Source organism: Kryptolebias marmoratus, linkage group LG12, assembly GCF_001649575.2.
Source record: "Kryptolebias marmoratus isolate JLee-2015 linkage group LG12, ASM164957v2, whole genome shotgun sequence".
Lineage (NCBI taxonomy): Eukaryota > Metazoa > Chordata > Actinopteri > Cyprinodontiformes > Rivulidae > Kryptolebias > Kryptolebias marmoratus.
The window spans coordinates 12,173,236-12,198,810 of NC_051441.1; the positions used below are offsets into that span (position 1 = coordinate 12,173,236).

General features: G+C 41.4%; 1 protein-coding gene across 3 annotated transcripts in view; it reads left to right on the forward strand.

Annotated features, from left to right (window-relative positions):
• The first annotated feature begins 862 nt into the window (after positions 1-862).
• Positions 863-25,575, forward strand: part of LOC108239319 (septin-9) — a 63,137-nt gene continuing 38,424 nt past the window's right edge. Inside the window, exons 1-2 of one of the 3 annotated variants that reach the window (XM_017421965.3) lie at positions 863-1,157; positions 12,259-12,321. In XM_017421965.3, the coding sequence (XP_017277454.1) occupies positions 1,136-1,157; positions 12,259-12,321 (85 nt within the window). In that variant the 5' untranslated portion in view covers positions 863-1,135. Of the gene's footprint in view, positions 1,158-12,258; positions 12,322-15,453; positions 15,596-24,694; positions 25,010-25,575 lie in introns of those variants that run through there. The other 2 variants (XM_017421968.3, XM_017421966.3) reach the window with 2 other exon arrangements.

A 25,575-nucleotide genomic window follows, 5' to 3' on the forward strand; every position in this document is an offset into this window, starting at 1 on the left:
TTTTTTGTTAAGATGTCTGTTATGTGTTGACACAACATTGACTCTTCTATTGAGTTTATATATTTTTTTATGACAAAAGGCTTTATAGGTTAGAGTTAAATGGCTTAACAATAGTTTTAAAAAAATCATTCTTTTGAAAATGGTCAGGTACTAGACAGAAAATAAGTGTAAAACAGCCAAGGTTAAAAAAAGAAAACTTTGGTCTGAATGACTACTGATCAAGACAACTTCTAGAAGCAAAATATAAAGAAATGAGGACAAGGCTCAAATTTTAGCGCAGAGCTGCATCTTAATGATCTTTGGGCGCAACCTCGCCAATCAGCTGTTCTTTGACCTTCTGGGAGCATCAGAACAGAGCTTTTAGAGGAAAACCAGCCCACGCAGCCACAAGAGGTCTCTGCAGCTCAGCGCTGCTGGCATGTGAGTTTGCATCCAATGAAGCAGGCTGACACAACCTGACATTTAAAAATCTGTGAAGTTGAAGGTCACTCACGCAACTTTTTACTCCACAGGTATCTCCACCCAACCACATTAAGGTTTATACCACAAACAAAGAGCGCCTCTGTGCGGCTCAACATCCCCACAACACACACACACGTCTGACAACACTGTACACATGTGGTGCTGTGTATATGAGATTGTTATGGACATTTGTGTCCATTTTTTTAAATTTGCGCTGCAGATCAGATCCTAGCTGGATTTCATTATCACCATATTATTAATCTGCAGACACCCAAAGCACACAGTTTGAAGTCCCTCAGAGATAGCCTTCTTCATTCCACCTCTGAGCTTTGATAGGTGAAAGCCCCCACGCTTACTGTAAACCACTCCCGCTCCTGGATTGGGCGTGCGTCAGGAGCGCAGGTGTGATTGTATCCAGCTCTGAGGTGGAAATCGGACAGACGGTAATAAAATTCGGAAGTTTAAGCAATAAGGCTGCGTTGTTCGGTGCCAGGTGACTTTTGAGTCTGATCTGTCCAGAAGGGACTCAGAAGGAAGGCAAGGACGCGCGACGATACATCCGTTTGGAAAAAAATACGCATGCAAACTTGACTTTCCGCCCCCTGAGAAACCGGAGCAACTTATCAAATCTGTTTGAAACTGAAGTCCTGCTGAAGACCACACATCTGCAGCCATGAAGAAATATTCATATCCAGGTAAGGGTGTTGGGTGACAGCGTTAAGAACGTGCGTAATCTTTGTCTGCGATTTGGAAAAAGCTCCGTGCGCAGAAGGTGATTCATCTAATCTAAGGTAGATCTTACAGATCATTGTAAGTGATCGGCCCACATTTTTCATCACTGCTCCTCCTCGTTTGTGAACATTTATTAGTTTGAATTTCCCCTATGCAAAAAGAAAAAAGAAAAAAAGGGCCCACGCAGAGATCTGTGGGTGTGGTTTTTGATCCATTCCTCTCAGGTTTAAACTGTGACTGCACACACACGGACTGTGACAACGCGACAGGAAGGTGGCGCAGAAAGCGGAACTCGTTTTTCCACAGCTCTCTTTCTTTTATGCCCCGAAAAAAACGAGAGGAAACTCAAAAGTGACACTTAAAAAAAAAAAAAAAAAAAGAAAATCCAAAGCTGGCGCGGGTTGCGTGACATTTCTTTTCATTTCTTGCCCACAGCTTCAAGTTTAGTTCAGTCACCTTTACCAACAAGAACCTGCCTCATTCATCTCCATCAAATCTAAGCAAGATTAATGGTTCATCTTATTTGCAAACTGGCTGGATCTGATGTTGGCTGCTGTGAGATTATATCTAACAAAACATGGAGGCAAAGACTCTCAGCAGATACAGTATGTGCCGCTCTCAGAGTTGAGCTGAGGTCTTACTAACACATCACTGTTTCCACAGACTTTGTTTTTTCTTTGGAAAAAGGATGAGTCTTCATTAGAATATAACAACTTTCTGTGAAACACGGGGGTGGTAGCATCATGATTTGGGCCTGTTTTATCAAAACCAATCCTGACAAACACAAACAGCAAATGTAAAACTCACAGATCTGCAATACAGGATTTTTGTTGTTGTTGTCCTATTTTATTTAATTGTAATGTTCTCATCCATAAAGAAATATGAAACGCCTTCATGCACCACTCTACATGCATGTGATTATCCTTTATCTCAATTTGTCTCCTCACTTTATCTAATTTCACCTCCAATTTTCCCTTGCTTATTACTGCTCACTATCGCCTTTCATCTTCCCCAGACCTCCCCAACCACTTCTCCTCCTCTCTTTCTGTCTCTCCGAGCTACGACTCGGCCCGGGCCCGTCCAGTGCTGGCTTTCTCCGGCTCCTCTTTCCAGAGTCTTTGTGCGATGGAGCGTCTGATGGTTTATATGGAGCCAGGCACATGTTGGGTCATGCTGCCTCTCCTCCTACTCGTGGGTGTGTGTGTGTGTATGTGTGTGTAGTGTCTCTCTGTGCGTGGAGCTGTCTCATTCTTTGTCAGAGCTTCCACTTAGGGGGAAAAGCGTAATAACAAAGTATGTGTGCAGTCTGTTGTGAGGAAGTGTTGTGAAAGGCCTGTTCTCTGAAATGCACAGCGATGTTTGGACAAGCATCAGGGATGTGAAAAGGGTGACTTTCACGGCAGACGTTTGTGTGGGCATGTGTGTGTATGTTTTAGATGCAAATGACTTGACAGCAACACACACAAGCTTGTGTACTTGGCACATGTTCAAATTATTTTGGATCCTATTAAAAAACAGTGTGTGAATACACCCCAGTTGAAGGTTATATATATTGCGTTATTCTGGCCCAAATGTGCTCGTGGAGCACATTGCATATTGCGTTGCACACCACTCCCTTGCGTCGTCTGAATCAATGAGTAACTCATATGAATAACAGCCCTCTCTAACTCACAAACACACACAGAGTCATTATTTTCTGAGTACACACACCTCCTGGTATGTGCTTTTATGTCCTGCTCAAAAAAACACACCTAATTCTGCTCGTATATACCTGTGTGACAGATACCCAACTCTGCGCTGCGTTATGGCTTTCTGCCTGTTTATCCTGGAGACGGAAAAAGTCTTTGATTCAGAGCCTACAGCAATTGTTAGATGGCAACTTGAAAGTTGAGCTATAAACTGTGTTGAGACATATTCGCCCTGTCATCTAGCAGAGCATGCCGAAGATGGTCTAACCCTTAATTTGAAAGCGCAGAGCCTGTGAATAATGGACTAATAAGGTACTGGAACATGTGGACATGCGTGCACATCGCTGTGGTTTCATGAAAAACGGAGGTGTTTTTCAAAGAAAAAGCTTTAAAGGTACTCTTTGCTATGTCATGGAGACTGGTCAAACAAAACATCCCTAAAGAAACAAAATCAGCAAAATATATATTTTTTATATTGATGGTTAATGTGTCTTTAAACTGAAAACCTTATAAGTAAATTTGTGAACTTCTGCTAACCACCAATGTGTTTTTGTTTACCTGTGAAAACAGCCGAAGTGACTGAAAATAGGTCAACAATGGTGACATCCATGGAAGAGCCATTTGGGACCATCATCATCATCATATTGCTCTATTAAATAATACCAACAGCAGACATGACATAAAACTATTCAGACTTACAACCCTGCAAGTCACGCCTGAAGTTGTGTGTACAACACTACAATGGTATAAGCTATAGACGGTGCACACAAAAGACAAGAAATAGATTCTAGCCCTCAGCCAACCCTCGCCTGGCCTATCCAGTCTGATACGTAACTTAAAGCAGCTTATAGGCACATCACAGACTGGAGAAATGAGCTCTTTCTTTGTGGCGCACCACCGCCCTGCTTGATCCCCAATATTTATTCTTTCATGTTTTGCAGCAGATTCACTTCTATATTTAAAACAAAATGTCTTCTTGATTCAACAATTGACCTATTCCATCAAATTTTATTACATACACAGACTATGGCCAGCCTAATGGAGGTCAAACACGTGACCCAAATGTCAATGTGGTTTTCAGCGGATTCTGCTGAGTGCTTTGTTTACATTGAATGCGTACCCGTATTTCAGAATTGCATATCAGTATATCATACTACACCATGTGACATATCCATCCATCCATCCATCCATCCATCCATCCATCCATCCATCCATCCATCCATCCATCCATCCATCCATCCATCCATCCATCCATCCATCCATCCATCCATCCATCCATCCATCCATCCATCCATCCATCCATCCATCCATCCGTCCATCCATTTTCTGTTCAGTGAATGGGACCCACTGCTAATTTAAACAGACTTATTAGCCCAAATTTACATGTATTTGAATTGTGGGGTAAAATAAAACAGGGAACGAAAAAAAGAAAAAGAGAAACATGCAAATGAGCATAACAGTGCTAACCTCTACAAAGCTGTGAATCCAAAAAAGGTTAAAAAACAAAAACAACTGGATTTCTGTTTTGTAGCTGAAAAGCATCTACAGAATAGAAGTCCAGGGGCAAACTTTGTTTTGGATTTACTATTTCCTGGATGACTGAGAATCTACACCAGCAGTACATACTGTACCACTCTCAGAGCCAATTTATTTTTGTCTTGTTGCATGATGAGTTTAAAAGATAACGTTTGGGTAGTATTTCCCTTATGGGTTTCCTTGTCTTTTTTTCTTTCACCTCAACGAGCACACGGCTTTAAACTAATCTCGACTATCTATCAACACTAACCAAAACCCTAAGCACTTACCACAAACGTAACAAGGGGCAAACTTGGGGAAACTTCATCTAAACTGTAGCAGGTGGAAACATTATTCAAAGAGCAGTCGACAGGTTTTAAATGAAAAAGAAACAAAAGAGATAAAACTGCTGAATCTAATCCGTCTTGAGCTTCGGGGTTCAGTTTCTTCCATTTAATTTCTCACCTGAACAAATATTTCAGAAAGTAGACGAGCCAAAGCAGCCAGGATCGGCTGCTTTTGATTTATTGAGCATGCTTTTCAGCCATGCCAACAATTTTCAGTCATCTATAGACTATAGCTTCGCAGCGGAGTGTGATCTGCAGCGTGGAGTTCCCCTGTCTGCAGGAGACCGACAGTCTGCGCTCCCCTCCTCGCAGGCGTATGGAGCCTGCTCTCAAGTGTCCACTCCGCTTTCTGTTTATTATCTGCAGCCAAGAATGCAGCTCTGTGATGCCGGCCGCCGCTGCTGCTGGGGGGTGTCAACTGATACAACAGCCTGTTTGTACTGTACTGCACGGCCCCGGGCCAGGAGAGAGCCCGTAAAAACAGATAATGGCAGGCTGAGAGAGGCCCTGATGCACGCTGGAGTGCGTGCACTGACAACCAGACGTGGGTATTAGAGTGACGAAGAGCAGATACATGCGTGTCTGCGTGCTCATCCATTTCAGATGCAGTAGTCGTGTGCGCTGTTATCTGATTAAGTCGCACACTTGTTGAAACGTTTATTAGAGGACTAATGAAAAGAGCTGGCTGTTTAGCAGGGTCGAGAATCAGGGCCCGCGCAGCAAACAGTATCTCATCTGTTTGGCAGGAACAAGCTTTTCCTGTCACGACTTGAGTAAATATTTTAATGCAGTAGGTTTAAGTGTTAGTGATTCACTTCTGTTTGCTGAACTTGTCCAAGTGACAAAAGCCTGCTGAGTTAGCGTGATGATACATGTGAGCGACGTGCACACCCTGTGAAACGATTTGATCCCAGAAATTCCTTCACTGCTAAGCGGGAATCTGAATTATCAAGCTAATCGTTGCACCATTGAGCTATTGTAAGTTTAAGCATTATTGCCAGCTACTGAGAGGCGGGGTAATCATGCTTTTGCCTGTGTCTGTGTGTTTGTTTGTCTGTTAGCACTGGGAGGATTTTAAGGAAATGATCAGAACTTAATCATTAGATGTTCATCTACAACAGATTCATTGCGAGTCATTCCCAACACATGCTGACTGACTGCAGGAAATCTTGCAATATTGCTTGAGATTGTGCATAAAGTTTATTTTTTTAAGATTTAAGCAAAACATCATTCCTCAAAATAAGTAGATCATAGTTTTAAACTCTGAAGTGAAAGGCAGCGGGCAATATGCATTCCTTCAAAGACTGCTAGTTGCTAGTTGTTTTTAGAATCAGGATTGCAAAAAAGCAGGAAAAAAAACAGCTTTCTTGCACCCCCATACAGTATGCAAACAAAATCTGCACAAGCTCATGCATCAGGCTTCGTGATGCTTCATGCTTCAGTGTGAAGATGGAATGACAGTGTTTGTTTAGCGTCTCCATTTAATTCCTCCATCCAGACGTGAAAACCTCTCCAAACCTGCAGATGCTAAAGCTTTTAAAAATCCAGGTAATCCCGAAATGTCTCTAAATAAGTGCACTCACTCATTCAGCTGTTCACCTGTGGCATACAGTAAGTGCATACTTCCCAGGGGGAGGTGACTGCTCATAAAAGCTCTGTTGGACTCTTTAACCGGCCCTCTTGGTTCGAACAGCCTTATAAGAAGGGAGGGCCGATCCTTATCAGCCACAGCAGTATTGTTTTATGGACTGCGCTTGCATCCTGTCCAACTCAGCTCAAAAAGCTCATTTGATTTAATGTGGACACGAGTGCACGTTGTGACAACAGGGAGGCGTCGTGCATTTGGCAGACTGGTGTCGGTCGGTTTTCAGTGAGCGTGCTGAGTGAGGAAGAAGTAGGAAAAAGGTGTTGCCAGTCTTTTTCTTTGGCGCCAGGACGGCAGCTATTCACCTGGGAGGAGCTGGGTTCAGGGTCACGGCCGGTGTCCTGCCCAGACTGAATGTGCGTCCATATCTTTGTAGCTGTGTGGGTGTGAGGGCGTGTTTGGTGGTGACGCTTAGCTCATCGTTGACTTTGCTGGGAAATAATTAAAAAAAAAAGGTAAAGGTCTTATCCGGGTCATAAAAACAGTCTTGAAAAATAGCAGTTTCTCTGTTCAGTCTGTCTTACTTTCTTTGTTTGTTTTTTTTTCTCTTTTTTTCTGTTGTCCTCCCCTCCTCACCCCTCCGCTCTCTGCTCCTTCTCAAGCAAAGAGTTGTGAAATGCTCTGTTTGCTGCAGCCCTTAACATTTGTAAAGGGGGGGGGGGGGCATAAAAACACAAAGGGACCGATTGAAAAGCAGGAAGTAAGATGGGGCTTAGTACTGTTTAGCTTTCCTTTTGCTTTTTTTGCTTTTTCTTTTTGCAATTTCAACTTGAAAACTAGTAATAGCATATTTGTCCCACAGTTTTTGCACAATATTCACTGGTCATATTGACACCTGACCCCTAACCCAGAAAGGAAAAGCAGGTAAAGAAAATGGATGCATAGATGATGGATGATGCTGCAATTCTAAAAATATTTATACATTTATTCTAAAAAACATTATTTATTTAGTCATGATATTCAAGTAGAGAAAAACACCTATTTTGTCAAAAAGGTTTGAAATGAAAATAGACTATTTTATAGTAAATTGATACTTTATTATGATATGGTATGACTATACAATACAATTCAATATGATGTAAAACAATATGACACAATACAATACATTATAACACAATATAAGTTAAAGGTATGAGACAATATATAAAAACATATACGTAGATAAACATACATACAATGTGATCCACTTTAATATAATATATAATACTATACAATTTAATACAAAATGTTACAACATGGTACAATGTAACATGATACAAAACAATATGATAAATTGCTATATATGATATGCAATATATTATACTTAGTTATGTTTGTTTTATTTGTTATTAAGATTTGTATTTAATGCAAACATGTTTTGTGATTTGTTCACACTAATTCAAAAAAGACTAGGTGTTTTGTAAATCCAGGACATAAAATAGAAAGAAAAATCACAACTCACGACACAGATTATGTTAAATTACATGACTGTGGATTGGCACCTTGCAATTTTCTGCTTAAACTGGGTTTGTTGACAGCTGCAGGGCTTAGAGCAAAACAAAAAGAGTCATTGAGATGAATGCTGCATGACTTATTGCCGAATCCGTTTTGGAAACAAGTTTTCTACCATATTATTTGAGTTGGACCTCAACAATTTCACCTACTGATTTATGTGTTAATCAAAGTGCTGCTTCCCTATAGGGAGGGGTGTTCCTTAAAGAGGTCACAGGGACAAAAAAAGAGAATAAAAGAGGGGGAAGGTAAAAAGATCCTTCACCTCTTTCTGCTCAAATACAAGCCTCCTTGAGCAAACAGAAACCTCAGGTGATTCTGATAATTTGTAGGTTATTCCATCCATATATGCAGGCAGCCATTCATACATGTGCAGAGGGGCGAAGTTTAAATAATATTTTGGGGAAAAACCTTTAGGTTGAGAATGAAAGAATTCCCCCAATGATCACATTTTTGTGCCAAAGGTGTTTACCTTCTCTAGTCATTTGACACCAATTACTAATCAGTTGACATATTTATTCAGGAGTGGTCGTGCACTTCTGCGCTCACACGCACGCTGACAGGAAAACGCACTAAGCCTCACTAAACACCACAAATGACATCAATCAGCTGAGAAGTGCAGGCCTCCGTGTGTTTGCTCTGCATCTTTACGACTTGAAACACCCCTCGGAGGTGCAAATTATCCCCGAGCGAGAGCCCTGCTCCGACTCTGACGCTCCGTGTAGATGTAGTGACCTCTGCTGCACAAAGCAGTCATGAGGCAAATACGACACAAGGGGATTACAAAGCGCCTCGGAAAGAACAAAAAAGAGCGATGAAGGGAAATGGTGTGCAAGTGTCTTTGAGGCCTCGGACAAGACTGAGCAAGCGAGCACAGGATACTGTAGACAAACACACTTTTGTATCAACATCTTGCAAGTGTCACTCTCATCTCGAATTAAAGCTTTCCTAATTAGGAAGTGTCTATCTGATTTGTTTGTTATTGTTGAACTCATCAGTTTATGTCGATTCAATTTCCTGTTGCCGTTGTTTTATTCGCAAACTGTTTTTTTCTTCTGTTCCTTGCAATGCTGAACTGTCTGTCTGAGGCGGTTTACGCTGTGAGGGTGTGCACTTCTGAATATGTGGCTTTATTTTGTTTTCCCAAGTTACTCCAGCTTAAACAGTTTGTAGGCACAGACTTGTTTTTAGCTGCAAGGCTCGACAGATTTGAAGCTCCAAGATGGATTCTGTATTGTAGAAACTTCTTGCACAATTCTCAGTTTTCCACCTCCTCAGCTCACAAGCTTGAACTCCTGTCGGATTCGGACATTTTTAAGTGACGCTGATGTTTGTATAGTTGTCAAGGAGAATGTTGCTCAAAGTGAGTGTATTGCCTTTTATTTTTTTATCACCCATCTCCCAAGGCAAAGGTGGAGCATTGAGGATTTTGCCCATGCTTGTGCATGGTGTTTGTTTGTCTGCACCGTTAGCAAAATATCTCCTAAATCCCTGTATGGATTTTATATAAACCCTAAGAAAGTAACCACTGGATGAACATCTGCAACCGATTCACTTTTAGTCAGTGAATTCAAGATGACTGCCACACCAAAGCAGCAAACACAAAAATGTCTAGATCTCAGTCAGTTTTTACAGATATTCAGCTAAGACTTGATGTGGTAGTAGCTGAGGGTCGTCCCCAACATTTACTCCGAGCAATAATAGACCACCTGACATCATGCAAGACATAGCAGTATCACAAAAAGTTATTTTTTCAAAGTTTAATCGAAATAGCATCATTCCGTCATTTATCAAAATAAGAACTTAGTCTAAAACTCTTTAATAAAGATGGAGGGTAATATGTGTTCCTTCAAGAAATGTTTACTCTGTAATTGTCAGACAACTTTATTTACTTAGATAAAATTGGGCAAAAAAGGGCGCAACCCACATGCTCAACTCTGCAGCTCAACCCAAAAATGCATTTTCCTAACAAATGTGGCACCATTTAAAGGGAAATAAACAGGCTTCGCAACAGTGTAAGGTTTATTGCCAAGAAGCGTTGTGACAACAAAAATATAACCAAATAAACACAACATCCCTAACCTTTATTCTGTTTTTATATAAGTATCTTATAAAGCATCCAGACTGCACTTTTCCCACTAAGTTACCAGCTCATCTCTGCATTTCACATCCCAGTTTCTCCTATGAACTTTCCTCCAGGAGAAAGTAAATAACCTCATATAACACTGCAGGTTTGTTCCCATTTTCCATTTTCAGTATACTGTGCTACATTTAGTCTCTCTTCCTCAAACCAGACGACTTTAGCTCAAGCAGCGTTGGTAGAAAACCACCAGAAAACCACCAGAAAACCACTTTATTGACAGTAAGTAAGTCATATCACACCCTCATTTGTGGTGTTTCTTAAAACTTAAAAACAGGATGGAGCAACTGACTCAGTTGCTGGATGAACGCGCCTCATCTGAGCAGCAGTCGATGCAGGAGAGGACAGGAAGTAGAGAAGAGAAATGAACACGAATGAGGTCAATCTGTGCAGCAGCATATGGTCGATGTGCTATCGCCCTGTTCCTGGTAGAACACGTCACTGATGGAGGCATCGAGTGCTTTCATCCTTCCACTCGTTGTATCGGTCAAATCAAGTGCTGCGATAGTACAGCGCTACGTATTTACTCTGTTTCTTTATGAGTCATTCAATCACTGAAACTAGCTAACTAATTCTTTTGTCCTTTGCATAAATGAAAAACGGTAGTTTTGTGCAGTTTGTAGTTAGAAAACGGAGCTGAATCACACACAGCTGTGCTCCTGTGCAGCTCGTGCTGCCTCATCGGGGGATTCAGCAGAACCGGATGCTCGCTCTCACACACACAAAAACACACCACAGCGAGAAATTAGTTGTTCCACTCGAGTCACAGCTAAGAGGAACAAGGGATTCTTCTAATGGCTAAAACCCATTTTGCTGCCATGGTGATAACGTTTTAAATCTAATCTGTTTTTTTTCTCCTCTTCTTGTTGTAATCTTGTTCAACTTTCTGTTTTATTCCGTAGACTTGGTTCCCTCGTCTGTCTTGTCACCTGGGCTACATTTGTAATCATAATACCTGTTTCCTATGTTCAGTTGCCTCCTCCTGCACGTACAGAGCCCTGGTTTGTCGTTGGCAGATCTTTGTGTTGTCACTACCCAGTTTATTTCCTGTGCGTGTTCCTTTCTTCCAGCTGCAGCTCTGACTTCACCTGCAACTGTAACAAAAAAAGGGGGGAAACAAATCCCAGATTATTTCTGACTTTCCTAGTGGTTAGACAGAAATAGACGTCTTTTAAACTTTGCTTCAATTTTTGTTCTCTCCCGTAGCAACTGCAGAAAACTTGGCGCCTGCGAGAGAATGTGAAGTTATGGTTTTCCGTTTGTGCCTTTTCTTGTCTCTGTTTATTTAACTGATGCTCCTTCCCGAAGCCCAGCGGAGGAGCATGTGTGCCTGCAGGGGAGAGATGTCACTCCCGGCTCTGCCTGTTAAAGATAACATCCGAACAAAGACGAAGCTGGATGACAACTTAGACTGACAGTTTCAAAAGGACATACTGAAAGCACAAACAACCTCGACAGCCATCTCGGCTCTAAAAATCAGGTCATAACTATTGTTTTTATCTGGAGGTGGCATAATTGGTTGGCTGTGTTTTACAGCAGGAAGGCCCTCAGTTTGAATCTCACCTGGAGCCTTTCTGTGTGACGTTTGCATGTTCTCCAAATCCACATGTGGATTTTCTCTGGGTACTCTGGTTTCCTCCTGCAGACCAAAAACCTGCATGTTGGGTTAACTGGGAACATGAGTGTGTGTGTATGGTTGTTCATGTGGTGCTGCTGTGAACTGGCAACCCGTCCAGGGTGTACCCCGCCTCTCACTGCTAGAGATGGGAACCAGGTCCCAGTGACCCTGACCAGGATCAAGTGGGTACAGAAGATGGCTGGATGGTTTTATCTCTTATAGAGGTTATGGCAGTATATGCTCGTGGCAGTCATTTTTAAATATAAATAGTGGGAATGCTGAGTCAACTTTCACACTGTTTTCCTGTTTATAGTTTCTTCCATATGTTCTTTTATTTATTTGTTCTTTTGGATTGTAACAACCTCAGCTTCCTTTCAGCTATTTCATATCAAAATGTTCAGCTTGTCCAGATAATTATGGCTATGACTTTTGGGTTTCGCAACTTTTTGAAAAATTCAAAAATTTCATAACCCCTAAAAGTGTCAGGAGGACCCCAACTTTGCAACTGCTTTGCATGACAGCTGTTTTTGTATGAGTGTATATCATATGGTCGGAGCTCTTTCCTGAAGTTTCCTACAGGAAAACTATTAAAACCATTTTTCCTGTGTGATGTTTTGCAGCACGATCAGCCAGCGCTCGAACGAGGAGAACAGAGCGGGAAACGTCCGGCATCACCAGTCCCAGTAAGTAGACTGTACCTCCGTTATATGAGCCTGTTCATTCATCCCCTTTAAACATCAATATACATCTAATGGATGTGTATATACTCTGCAGCTCACTCTGCAGAAGTCTTACATTAAAGAAAGCCAGCATAATCAGTAAAGGAGAGCTTGCACGCAGTTATTCAAGATAGGCAGTTTTTCCCAAACCTTTTTGACAGCTTTAACAGTTCATCGGTGGCTTTAGGCTTCTTTTTTGTCTTCTATCTCATTATACACAGAGATCAGGGACATATGGCAGCCCCTGCACCATCTGTTACATGTTCCTTTGAGTCATAAAGGTCTGCTTGATTTTTGTTTGTTTCGTTAAGCCACTCATCTCCGACTGTCACATATTCAGCTGTAGCTCGACATAAATTACTGGCATTAGTGTGCAGAACGGAGAGCGGAGCAGATTCTCCTTCCTGTGCAGATAACAGCTGAGAGCGGGTGAGCAGCCAACCGCTGATGCAGTGATAGAGACAATAAACAAAGAACAGGAAGACACTGGCACTGTTTTGTCTTCAAAACGTGTTTGGCATTTATATATATATATATATATATTAATTTTGTTTTGTTGTGTCTCTGGTTCAGAAGAGATTTAGGGTGCAGCAAAACGACACCAACATGTGGCAAACTGGGCTTAAAGATGCTGTGATAGGAAACTAGAAAAGTTTGTGGTTTTTTTGCCAAAATTCAGTGTGAATGCTGAGGGCTGAATGGCTTTGCTGAAAACTGTCGAAAAAGCTGAAACTGAAATGTTAAAGCAGTTAGGAGAAAAACAATAACATTAGCAAAAAAAAGCTAAAAGCTAAAAAAAAAAAATTATATTGGCAACACACAAGTTAAAAGATATAAAACAAAACAGAACTAACACTGGTCAAACAGCATCTAAAACTAGCAGAGCAATAGCTAAAAGCTAAATTTAGTAATTGCTGACTCAGCATTCACACAATAATCATGGGGCCCAAAAACACTATTAGTTTTAGCTAATGGATGTTTTTATTTCTGTAGCTAATCTAACATTTTGGTAAAAATGTATGACAACCACTCGGCACACTGGATTTATAACCTCACCTTGTGGCTCTGTGTGTGTTGCTGTTTGATTTTCACAATTTGCAACCTACAAGCTGCGTCCTGCAGCGGCGAATGTGAAATCATTTACAATCTGTGAGTTGTTTCAGTGCCCAACAAAAACCAGAGCTGTAAAATGAGCCTCGGGATGTCCCGCGGACTGGAAAAGACAAAAGATAAGAACTGAGGCAGCAAAAAAAAACTCCTTCTGGTGGGTGGCTGTTTTGTCTGCAAGTGTGCAAAAACATTTTCTAAGCCATTACAGGTTCGACATGAAACTCAGTCACTGAGGAGAAGGGGGGAAACCTGAAAACAGAAAGATTTTAGGACGAAACAGTGAGCAGTGTCAGATATTTCACACAGATTTGCTGCACAAACTTCTTTCGTAAAAAATATTTAAGCCATAATCTGTGATCTGTGATGGAAAGATCTTCTGAAACTGGACTAAAATTCTCAAGAAACTGCAAAAACAACCCTGTTGAGTTTAAACTGAAAGGTCACGTTCGTGTTTAAACATAAATATAGGTTTAATTTTAGTATGGCATCATACCAGTTTGACGTGTTGAGCCACCAACTGGAGCAAAATAAGGGATAGATGGTGAGAAAGTGTTAAAGCTGAGGATAAGAGTCTGAGTTTACATCTTTTAGATGATTTAGAGGATAAATGTTTACACTTTTTATTGAACTGCAGTGGGCAAAATGCTCATGGAAATGAAAATAATCTCTTCAAACTAAAATAAAAGGGGGGGATTACTATTTTTTTAGGTTTTAATACCTTAAAAAATTCAACAAAATACCAAAAATCTGTGCATATGAATTCAGCAAGGATTATTGTTGTGTTATTTTTGTACTATTTTAAATTCTATTGAAGATATGCATATGATTTGAACCCCAGTGCTTTGTGTTCTGGTTCAAATTTAACACATTGGTTTTTACTTTTAGGAGGAATAAAACATTATTGACATAATTACTAATAAAAGACCTTCTGACAAGGACAGTTTACATAATTTCTAAAGTAATAGTTTAGAAATAGTCAGTTGGGTTGACTCCAAAAGTTAAGTATAAATTCAGAGGATACTATATGCAAGTTTTAATAAAACGTGCCCTTTATTGTGGTTTACTCACTGTGGATATTTTATTTGTCAGAATTCTGTATTGTGTCCATTTGGGGGCACTGATGTACACATTTTCATTTATTAAACTCTACTAGTCAATCAAAATGAGATAGCTGACCAAAACTGACTATTAATTGATTGTAGGAGTCAAAGTGAATGCATAAATAGAGTAAAATAGAAGCGTGTGCACAGTAAACCCTGGTATAAATATTTGAGCTCATGCACCGGGTCACCGGGTTGGTGGGTGTTGCACAAGACATCAGGCTGACCTGTTTGAGTGTGTTTGAGCTCTCTATCAGAGCTCAGACGCTTACCATGTGACCTTTGACCCCCGGCGCAGTGTGAGGGACGTGCCAACAGTCAGGGGTCATCAGAGTTTCCTGAACACACATTTTCAGAGTCAGAGCTGGTGTTTCACACACGTACACGAGGTCTCTCTCTGGTGTTTTTCTCCTCTATTTTCTTTTTCCTTTTTAATAACACAGCTTCTTGCCCTTCTGTATTATTTTAGCGGGCTATCACCCCCCCTCGCACGTTTCCAAGTCTACTTCAGCACGAGGAAACTTTAGGTCTCACACCAGTTTGATTAAACTGCAAATAAAGTGAATAACAAATACAAGAAACAGAAAAGTTTTTATGTCCTGCGGGTTATTTCTGCCCGTCCGTGTCACATGGCAGCGCTAATGGCTTCTATTTTCAACATACAATGCAGCTTCAGTCTTTCAGTCTGATCTTATAAAGAAAGGGGGGGAGAGAGAGAGAGCGAGGGGAAGGAGAAAGAAGGGGCAAAGAAAAGCAACATATGATCAGCACATGGGGGGATGTCGTAATTCTGAATTCATTAGCAAAGACACACTGAAGGAATCAAAGTGTGGAAGAAGGAGGGAGAGCCTGAGAGGAGCAGAGGGAGGGAAGGAGTGAGGGAGCGACTGACGAGAGGAGAGGGAAGTCTAAAAAAAGGCAGAGAGAGAGAGGGGAGAGGGAGAGGGAGAGAGGGGGTGCAAAGTCAAAGAACTCTCCATGTGGCTGTGGAGGGAGAGATCCCGTCATGGAGGGGGACAAATTCTCAGGTAAGATCAACTCAGCTGAGACAAAGCTCCCATTTTCCCCTTCACTTTGGTTTGATCAGCTTCTTTATTATTTGTTTTTTTTTTTAAATGTGACTGACTTTCCTGCCTCCAGTCTGTTTTCCCTCTCTGTGGTATTTTCCACTTGCTCATTCTGTCCTGTTTGCTGACTGCATGGTTTCTTTGGGGTTTGGAGCTCGGTGGCGTTTTGTGTGGCAGCTCGGGGCTGACCCGTTCGGCTCTTTATCCGACCAGTTCCTTTTGTTTGGTTAAACCAACAGCCTTGTCTCTCCCGTCACTCTCCTGTTATCATGTTGTCTTTACAAATCAGTGCTTTTCAGAGTCACCGATGCTGCTGCGCTTACGGCTCTGTCTTGTCTGTCTTTTTTTTGAGTTTCTAACAATCCAACCCTGTTTTTCCAGCTCCTTTTTTCTCATTCTTCCTTGGTGTGAAAACAGGAAAGAGCTCAGCTTGAACAGTACTACTCTTGTCCCCTGTGGGCATCAGTCAGTCCCTCCCTTGGTTAACAGGACAGAGAGAGAGACATCCGTCAGTCCTCAAGTAGCCAACATTACAAATAAAAGCCCTGATTTTGTCCTCATGTTGCTCCGTCGTGTTCACATGCGTTGGTGCATGATGTTAAAATCATCAGGGAGGTCAAATGATTGTTATGAGTGACCTAACACAGCCTGTAGCACCTCCAGGTTGTGTGAAATGTGGCCCCTCGTCTCCAGGTGTTTCCTCCAGGGGTCTCCAGCAGGACAGGCTTTCTGCACGGTTCTGCTCAGTTTAAATATTTACTCACGTATTCAGATTTTCAAGCCTGCGGTGTGTTTTCGTTTGACAGAGTTCCTCTGTATAGTTTCAATAGTGTTAAAATCGTGTGAAAATCTGATTTGCTGTTTTCTTGTTTCTTTAAAGGGGCCAATTTACTCGTCTAATAATAAGTCTGCCATGATCTGCCATCAAGTAACGTTCATGTTTTTATTGCTCGTTGCTGAAGGCCAAGGCAGAGAAATAATGATTTTGCCCGTGGTTGTACATGTGTGTGTATCTGTACCGTTAGCAAAAAAAAACCTCATAAATAACTAAACAGATTTTAAAGAACCTCACTTATTTTTTAATTTTTTTATTGGCTGTACATCTACAACTGATTTACTTTTGGAGTCAATCCAATTCAAGATGGTCACCACAGCGTTTTGACAAACACAAAAACGTCTGCGACTCGTCAGATTTAAGAGGTATTTAGCTAAATTTTGGTGAGGTAGTAGCTGAGAGTCATCCCCAACTCATGCTCTGAGGGCTACCTGATCACGGTGCTGCAAGCTGCTGCAGTCAACCCTGTCTGTCTGTTAGCAAAACATCTCACGAACCACTGAACACACTTTAAGGAAACTTTCAGCAGGTATACATTAGGTGAACGTCTACAACTGATTAACTTTTAGAGCCAAACCAATTTAAGATGGCTGCCACAGCTGATCAACTTTAGCCTACACAGAAATAGCTATATCTCAGCCAGTTTTACAGATGTTGGGCTAAAAAGTGGTGTGGTAGTAGCTGACAGTCATAGCAGATATCACATTATTGCATGACTGAGTATTCTCTTAAGGTTTAACCAAAGTGACTAGAATTATGTCATTTCTCAAAAAAGAATGATCTTAATTTAAAACTAGCACAAAAGGTGATGGGAAGTTTGCATTTGTTTAAGGAATGCTCTTTTTTTTCCCTGTTGTTTCAAGGTTCCCACAGACATGACCACACACTCTTCCCTCTGTTGCCCTCAGTTGATTCCGATATAATTGAAATAATTATCGAATTCATGAAGTCACACAATGCAGCTTTGGTTTGGAGGTTTATGAGTGTGAGTGCCTTGGTAACCAGTGTAGGAGTGTTCTCAGGGGCACTGCAGAAAACCAGTGTTGTGCGTTTTTTTTTTCCTGAGACAAAGCTGCAGGCACATGTTGTTGACTTTCCGCCAAGATTTCCGAACGAGCAGCGACTGCAGACAGAGTGGTAAGACCAGAGAAGGAGGGACTGCGGTGTTTGTTCAAAAAACAGAAGGTGCAATCCAGGTTACGTTACTGTAAGGAAGTATCACTCCAACCCAGATACTGAACACTTGGCTGGAGATTTTCCCTCCGTAATAATAAGTGTTATTTTGGTAGGTGTGAATATATCATCGTACAGCCCAGCCGATGCTGCGTTCGATGGCGTCAGCTCAGTCGTTACCAGGCTACAAACACAACACCTGGATGAGATTTCATCCACACCTCCCTCACTCTGCTAACTTCCAACACTGGCTCCTTCAGCTCATGTGAGAGCGTAAAGCTACTCACTGCAAAGTCATGACGACCGATCAAAAAAAAAAAAAATCATGGTAAAAACTGAATTCATAAAGTAGGAAACAAAATACTCATACTGATGGTTAATGTCTCCTTAAATCACCTTCGAAAACACCCGAAGTGACTGAGAACAGCTCAATGATGGCGACGTCAATGAAAGAGCAGCAGATTCACTTTTTTATTTACACCTAAATGTGGTCTTGATTCTACGTGTGTCCGGTTTAGTCATCCATGTTTACCAGCCAGCCTAATGTAGGTCAGTCATGTGACTCAAGCTTCTTCATGGTTTTTGGTGGATTTATCCAAGTGCTTTGTTTACATTGAGTGCGTACCTGCGTTTTAGCTGACGTAATCTTCTTTTTTAAACTGCACCATTTGATATACGTGGTTCAGGAAAACCTTTTTATCCTTTACCTTAAATAAATTCAAAACTCTAATAAATTTGTTGCATTTTCATTTAATCAGTTTTCACTTTTTTTTTAGGTTTTTTTTTTAATCTAAAGCAGATTAGAGTTTTGGCCTTGAATTGATTTGGATCTGCACTGTAAATTACAATATTTCATTTATATATACTATAAATATATAATATTTTATTTCAAATTAGGTCAATTTAAACTCTCCTAAAAATAACAAATATAGTTAATAGCTGCCTATTTTTGCAATGACAGAAAGGGGTTTGTGTGCCTCTGTACTTTTTATTTTAAGACAACTAAAAACAAATGGAGGGAAAACATTTTATTCCCACTGAAGTCGAGACCTTTTTGTTGGGTTGTTATTTAAGTCAGCTCTAAAGAATAATTTACAGTCTGGTAATGGTCGCAGCATGTTTAATAATACCCCACCTTATCTGAGCATGTATGGTGAGTTCATCTCATCTGCCTCACATCACATTAATCATTGATGTTCCTCCGTTTATTGAGTCGATGCTGACTTTAAAGCTTCCTTTGTTTCCTGGACCTCTTTACCCCTCTTCCACCAGTGAATCAGCAGTTATTGTGTTTTTTTTTATTGGAAACTCTGCATGAGAGTGTGGAGGAGCTGACGTGTCTCGTTCATTCCAGCCTCGGTGAGGTCAGAGGAAGAGGTCTGGTCCGGCTCCTCATGACACAGCCTGATTATGACGGAAACCTCTGGGTTATGACTTTTAGAGCCGCTGGAACTAATCACGCTAATATAAATTCTCTGAGAAACCCCTTTAAAGTTGGGTTCTTACTCAAAGTTTTCTCCTTTGATATGTAATATATGTTTCCTCCAGCAGAGGGAAGTGCTGAGTCGAGTAAATCTTCCTGTAACTCTGCTTCTCTTAGCTACAAAACCTTTTTTTTTACAGTTTTGTTTTGCTTCCTTCCATGTGAGTCAGCTTGAAGGCTGCTCATCACTTTTATACCTAATTTGTGTTGTGTGGTTTTCCATGGCAATGAGTTAAATTAAACAATATGTGCCTGCAGTGGTAAGAACTGGAACGACAATAAAAGCGTTGGCTTGCTGATAGAGTTTAACAGAGCTGTTAGTCAGCGGAGAGACAGAGCAGAGGATGGCGGGCCTGTTGGGAGCCATTTCTCGTTACGGACAGCTGCATTCAGTATTTAGCAACCCATCCCATTCTCGCGGCGCACACACATACGCAGCATGCGTGCACGTGTTCCCCAAACCCTGCAAATAAAACCACTGAAGCAGTTGAAGGATGTGTCATTGTGCCTGTGTGGTTGTGTGTGTGTGTGTGTGTGTGTGCAGTGCAGTCCCAATGTTTCCAACAGGTGCTGCATTTGATTAAAGTTGGTCTAGCCTGGCTTGGTGCTGATGTTTAACATTTGGTTAAAGGCAGCTGCTGCTGTCACCACAGCTGTGCATCCACTTTAGATGAAGCCACCAGGCCGTGTGCACGGTGGGGCCCACAGGAAGGAGTGGGGGTCACTGCAACACTAAGAGGCTGTCCAACACTTTACATGCCACCAAACAATTTATCTGTGTGTAGCTGTGTTTTGCTTTCCTTGTAGACAGTTTTGAGCACATCAGACTGTCAGAGATCCTATCTGAGGGGATTTCTCTGTAATTCAGTCCCACATACTCAGAGACTTCTCCTGTGGGGCACTGCTTCTCTCATTAGTCGAGCTAACGCTGCAGTCTGCCTTTCTCACACAGCAGGCACATCTTCCTCCCTCCAGTTCTTTTTTTCTTCCCCCCTCCTTTAGTAAAACACAGCAGCTCTGTGTCACCTCACATTTCCCTCTCTCTTTAAATAAATCTTCTTTTCCTTCTTTGCCTGGGGAGACAACTGGCACACCTTTTCCCACGTTTCTTTTTTCTTTTTTCTCTTTCCTCCCTCTCCTTTTGTTATTCATCCCCTGTGAAGCTCTAAGTAAAGTACAGCTGCTCATTATGGGAGTTGCGGGTAAAATCTGAAATATAATTGCATCAGCAAATGAGCCCACATGATCAGTTTATCACCAGATTTTACCTCCGACAGATGGAACCCATAGTAAAGCCTGACTCATGGGTGAGCTGTCCCCGTTGGGGCCAACAGCGAGGCTTTTGTTGTTTAGGGATGAACGCAGCAGGACGCTGGGGTTTCATCTGTAGCTGGAAATGCTTCTGCCAAAATTACCAATGATTGTGGAAGATTGAGGCATTGTTAAATGGGAAACAGGTCAGTCTGACACAGGAATTTATGACAAAACAATGTGATGGTGATGGTCCACAGTTTTGAAGTGGGATTTCTGTGCAAAGATTGTGAACAATCAGCACGTTACCTGCTGTAGATCACTCTTTAAGCAACCTCTGTTCAAAGAAATAGTTAAATTCCAGTCAGATTAACAAACTAATGGCTAGCCTGAAGCCAAAGCAGATTGCAACCATCTTGTTTAATGGTTAATACAGATTATATTTTCTAAGGCTAATTTCACATTACATAGTTATTTACGTAGTTTTATGGATTTTGGGTGTGTGTAATCTTTTCTTTCCTAAGAATTGTTAACTATATTATAGTTTTGTGTTGCTCAAATTGTTGTATTTTTATGTTGTATATGTTTTATTTATTTATCTTTGAAAAGACCAGAAAAGAACTGGAGATGTGAATTAGCAAATATAATACATATGATCTTTGTGCAGAACATCAGATGTACTCTGTGTCCTCTGTGTCAAACTGATCCCTGATAAATAATAAAACAAAATATAAAAACATGATTAAACAGTGGCAGCAGCAGCTAATTGTAGGATTTCTGCTGTAGCCTGGGGTATTTGTGGGAAGGATATTGTAAATAGTTCTCTTAGAATACCAGTGTAATGTGAAACTGATGACAGAGTAAAGATTTATGGAGTAATGTTTGCAGGAAACACTTTGAAATTTTTGAGATTGGAGGGGTTACCTGTTAGCTTGTCGATCTGGTCAAAATTAAGCTCTATTTCTCCAAACTGAGGTCGTTCAAAGAGCTATTTGCAGCAGGTAAGATTGTTTATATGTTTATAACTTTTCCTCAAATCCCTACAGTTAAAAAGATGTGAAGGATCCCTTTAAGTGACAACAGTTTTGATAAACTTGGCATTCTTAGCTGTGTACTGATGTTTATCTTCATGTTCACTCATAATTAACTTTGCCCTGGAGGAGTTTGCATATTTTATTTCACTCATTTCAGTCCCATCTGTATAAAACAGAACAAATGTTACCATAAATGCTTGTAAATCATGTAACTGTAGTCTGCAGAAAGTTTGCCTGATTTCCCTGGCTGGATATTATGGGGATGTTTGTTTCTCTTGACATGAACTGCCGACATACACAATTTGTCTCCCCAGCATTACCCTTAAAACAATTGCCACACCGGCCTGGCATCTGTTTATAGAAGTTACTGCATCGTCTTCTCCTCCGTCTCTGCTGCTCTCATTTTTCAGCTCGTGGAAGGCCAGGAGCGACTTTAGGCTGGTGGCGGTGCTCCGGGTTTCTTTAAGCAACAGGCGGCTGTCTCTGTCCCTCTTCATCCGTTTGCTGCAGTGCAACTCGACACCGGCAGCTGCATATTTCAATACATTACAGTACAGTAAAACAAGCTAAAGATCACAGCCCTCTCATATTTCAAGTCTTGGCTTAATGAAGATAATCCATTGGCTATTATGATGCCAGAAGAAAGATACTCATAAGTTTAGAAAGTAAGATTTTTATTCTAATATCTAATTTTAACACCTGTGATTGTTTCACATCACATCAGAGGCAAATGTTTTGCAAACATTCGTTAAAAACTGGGATTTGAACAGAGTGCATGAAAACTATGAATGACACTCTTTCCTCAGTGAAAAACGTCTGTCTCCCTTCAGAGTGACAGTTGTTACAGCAGATTGAATTAGTGCTCCGGGGCGTGCTGGGGCTTGCAGGGACATGCAGGAAGTGCATCACGGTGCGTGCGTGTGCATCTGTTTTTATCTTTGTGTGGTCCAACTTTAGTTTGACACGTCTTTAGCACTTGAGGGAGCTGACTTGGTTTTGGAGCTCAGCTCTGACTCAAAATGGTGAGGACGTTGAGCTGTAATTAGTTATTATTAATGAGTTGCACTGTGTAAACAAGTGTCCTCAGAAAGACAGACATGTTTGTGATTCAGTAAAAGGGTCGGGTGCTGGTTTCAGTGCATGCATGTTTATAATTTTGCATGCATCTGCTGTGCACATATTTATTGTCTGAGTGTGTGTGTGTGTGTGTGTGGTGTTTGTGGGAAGGAATCTGCCACACATGTGTTAGGCAGGATGTGTTGTGTGAGTTCAGGGTGTGACAGGATTCTCCTCGTGTCTTCTTCGCCATCTATTTCCAGATTATATTACGGCACGGCAGTGATTCCGCCACCATTGACACTGTTGCCCGTAGCAACAGGTTTGATAAATTAGTACAACGATGACCTCTGCTGGAGGAAGGGACACATTGTGAGGCTTTGTGAGGTTCATACCTCAAAGAAACACACAATAAATATGCAGGTTTTTCATCTGAATGAGGCAGATAAGTAGACCTCTGAGCTCAGATTAAAGAAATCAAAAAATAACCTAATACTTAGGTTTGTTCAGGATGCTGAGTTTCTGAGATGTAGTTGTTAACCAGATGTGCTCACCAACAATAACAGTTTTTTTATGGGCTGGATTCTTTGCATGGTTCAGTGATGGTGAAATGTGGTGTAACAATAAGCTCAGATGTCTGAACACATAAACAGAGTGTGTGTTTGTGCACTTTGTGCATTTATGATCGGTAAACACGCCTAAATCAACAGAGAGTGCAAACTTTGAGTCCAGTGTAAACAGGGGTTTAGTTGTGAGTGTTTCAGATATGAAAAATCTTCAGCGCTCCCTGATAAATTACACTGTTGAGAAGATGGGAATCTCTTAGTTAAAATTTATTTTCTTTCATCTTATTGCATCTTAAATCCGGGTCATTTCCATTTCGTCAAAGTTCATTTTGACGCACCTCTCCACGCACATTTCGCAGTTTTGCATCAGGCGTTGTTTCGCAGGCGGTGCTTTTATTTTGAAAGCATCCTGTCTTTGACTGAAAAGAGAAAAAGAGGATCTTTGAACAGACATGCATTTAGAGATACAACTAGTATACTTTTAGTGTTTACTGTCATCACTAAAGAGTGACTCCGAGGCCTTTAGCAGAGTTTATTTTTTATATTTTTACTATTTGAAATCATGTTGCTTGTTTATATTATTTAAAAAAGTTTTATGGCGGCTGTTTTTGGGAGCTGTGGACAATGAAGTACTTTGTTTTGTTTTGTGTCCTATCGTATCGTATTGTGCTGCATTGTGTTGCATCGTCTCTTGTTGTAGTGTATTGTGTTGTAAGGTGTTGTTTTGTATTATATTATTCTGTCATAATTTGTGTCAGATTTTATTGTAATGTGCTGTGCTGTATCCTGGTGTTTTGTGTTGTATTGCACGTGTAACATTGTATTGAAATGAGCTGTGTTGTATTTTATTTACCTGAGGCACGTAAAGGCTGAAGAGTTTCCTTAAGCTGTATCGCTAAGATCTCCAGGTCTCAAAGAGGGAGTGACTTGAACTAAATAATAAACATTTCGGCTGAGAAACTTTTTGAAAGTCAGAAGTACTCGTGCATCCCAAGTTTGACCAAAAGGCTCTTTGAGTAAACTAACTGTGAGAGCTATAAACAATCCCAGCACATTCTTGACATACATTCATTGACAAACACACAAACACAGATACAGACATCCCCCAACTCCCACCTCTCTGTACACACTGACCAACACCCCTGTCCATCCTCCCCCCTCTGCCCCAACACACAGACACTCATTCATGCGGTCATTAAGTCATTAGGCCGCTTATTTATTGATGTCTGACTCCGGGGTAACTGAGAATGTCTGATGATCCACTTTGTGACCATATTAGTCCACAGTTTGACTCTGAATCTGCTCTTGGTTTTTCTCGTCTAAGTTCTGTTGGTGACAGATCTTTTCTGCCGTGCTCAGTGTCCACGTAGGACGTTGATGTTGACATATCCTACAGGCTTTGAAAATACCCCAGGAGCATTGTGTTTGAGTCGTGTGACCGTGCTTACAGGAAGTGTGTTTGCATGCGAATGATGGTGGAAAAATGAGTGGTTTCATAGGAAGAAGCCTGAGAGGAGGGCTGCGAAATGGGAGGGAGAAACAAGGGGGGGAGGGAAGGCTAGAGAGAGGGAAAGAGCGAGAGGGAGGAGGGTGGTGGTGGGGAGTCACTGCTGCCTCATTCCAGGCTCTGGAAGTTGAGAAGGAGGAGAAGAGAAAAATAAGTTGCTGCTTTAAGAAAGAGAGGAGAGATAGGGAGTGATCAAGCTGCTCAACTCTTGTGTGTGTGTGTGTTTTTTTTTTTTTTTAACCTCCCTCTTTTCTCTCCTTCACCACCGGCTCCTAATTTGGGATTTGTTTAAAATCAGGACTGTGCCTCGGGAAGACTTTTCCTTGCTGGGGAAAGGGAACACCGCTCCCTCTCTCTCTCATATTTAACACACAAACACACACATACACACACCCACAAACATTTCCTCCCCAAAATGTCTGATTCCTCTGTCAACGCTCACTTGGAAGGGATCATATCAGACTTTGAAGGTCAGTTCCTTTCTCTTCGTTGCTTTTCCTCGACTTCTCGTCAGTTTTGTGCAGCGAGGCTCTCTGTAACCCTGCCATGAGGACACTATAGATAGCTTCCACATGTTTGACTGGAACCGAGCAGACGTGGAAAAATGGGGTGTAGTGTGCATGAGGGGTTTGTTGACGTCTGCTGTGAAGGTGTGGTGTTTTGAAAAAAAAAGAAATTGTGCTTTAAAGTGTCGCTTTTTGGTTATTTTTAAACTGTTCTTGAAGTGACAAAAGCAGTGTGTTTGCTCTTAATGTGTCGCATGAGATAGAAACCACATGCTCTCAGGGGACAGCGGGCTGCTTATCAAGTTTTTGAGCAGAGAAAGATAAAACTATGCTGAGGAGCCTGTAAGTGACTGTACAGCTGTGAGGCGAACACCTGGACCACCTTCCCCCTCTCTTCCATCTTCTCTTCTTTTTCATCTCCACAGATTCACCCCCCCAGCCCTGTCATCCCCTCTCCTCCCACCTCCTCTGGCTGTGCTTCCACTGTTCCTCTCTCAGCGCCTCGTCCATCAGCGCCCCCCCCCCCCCCC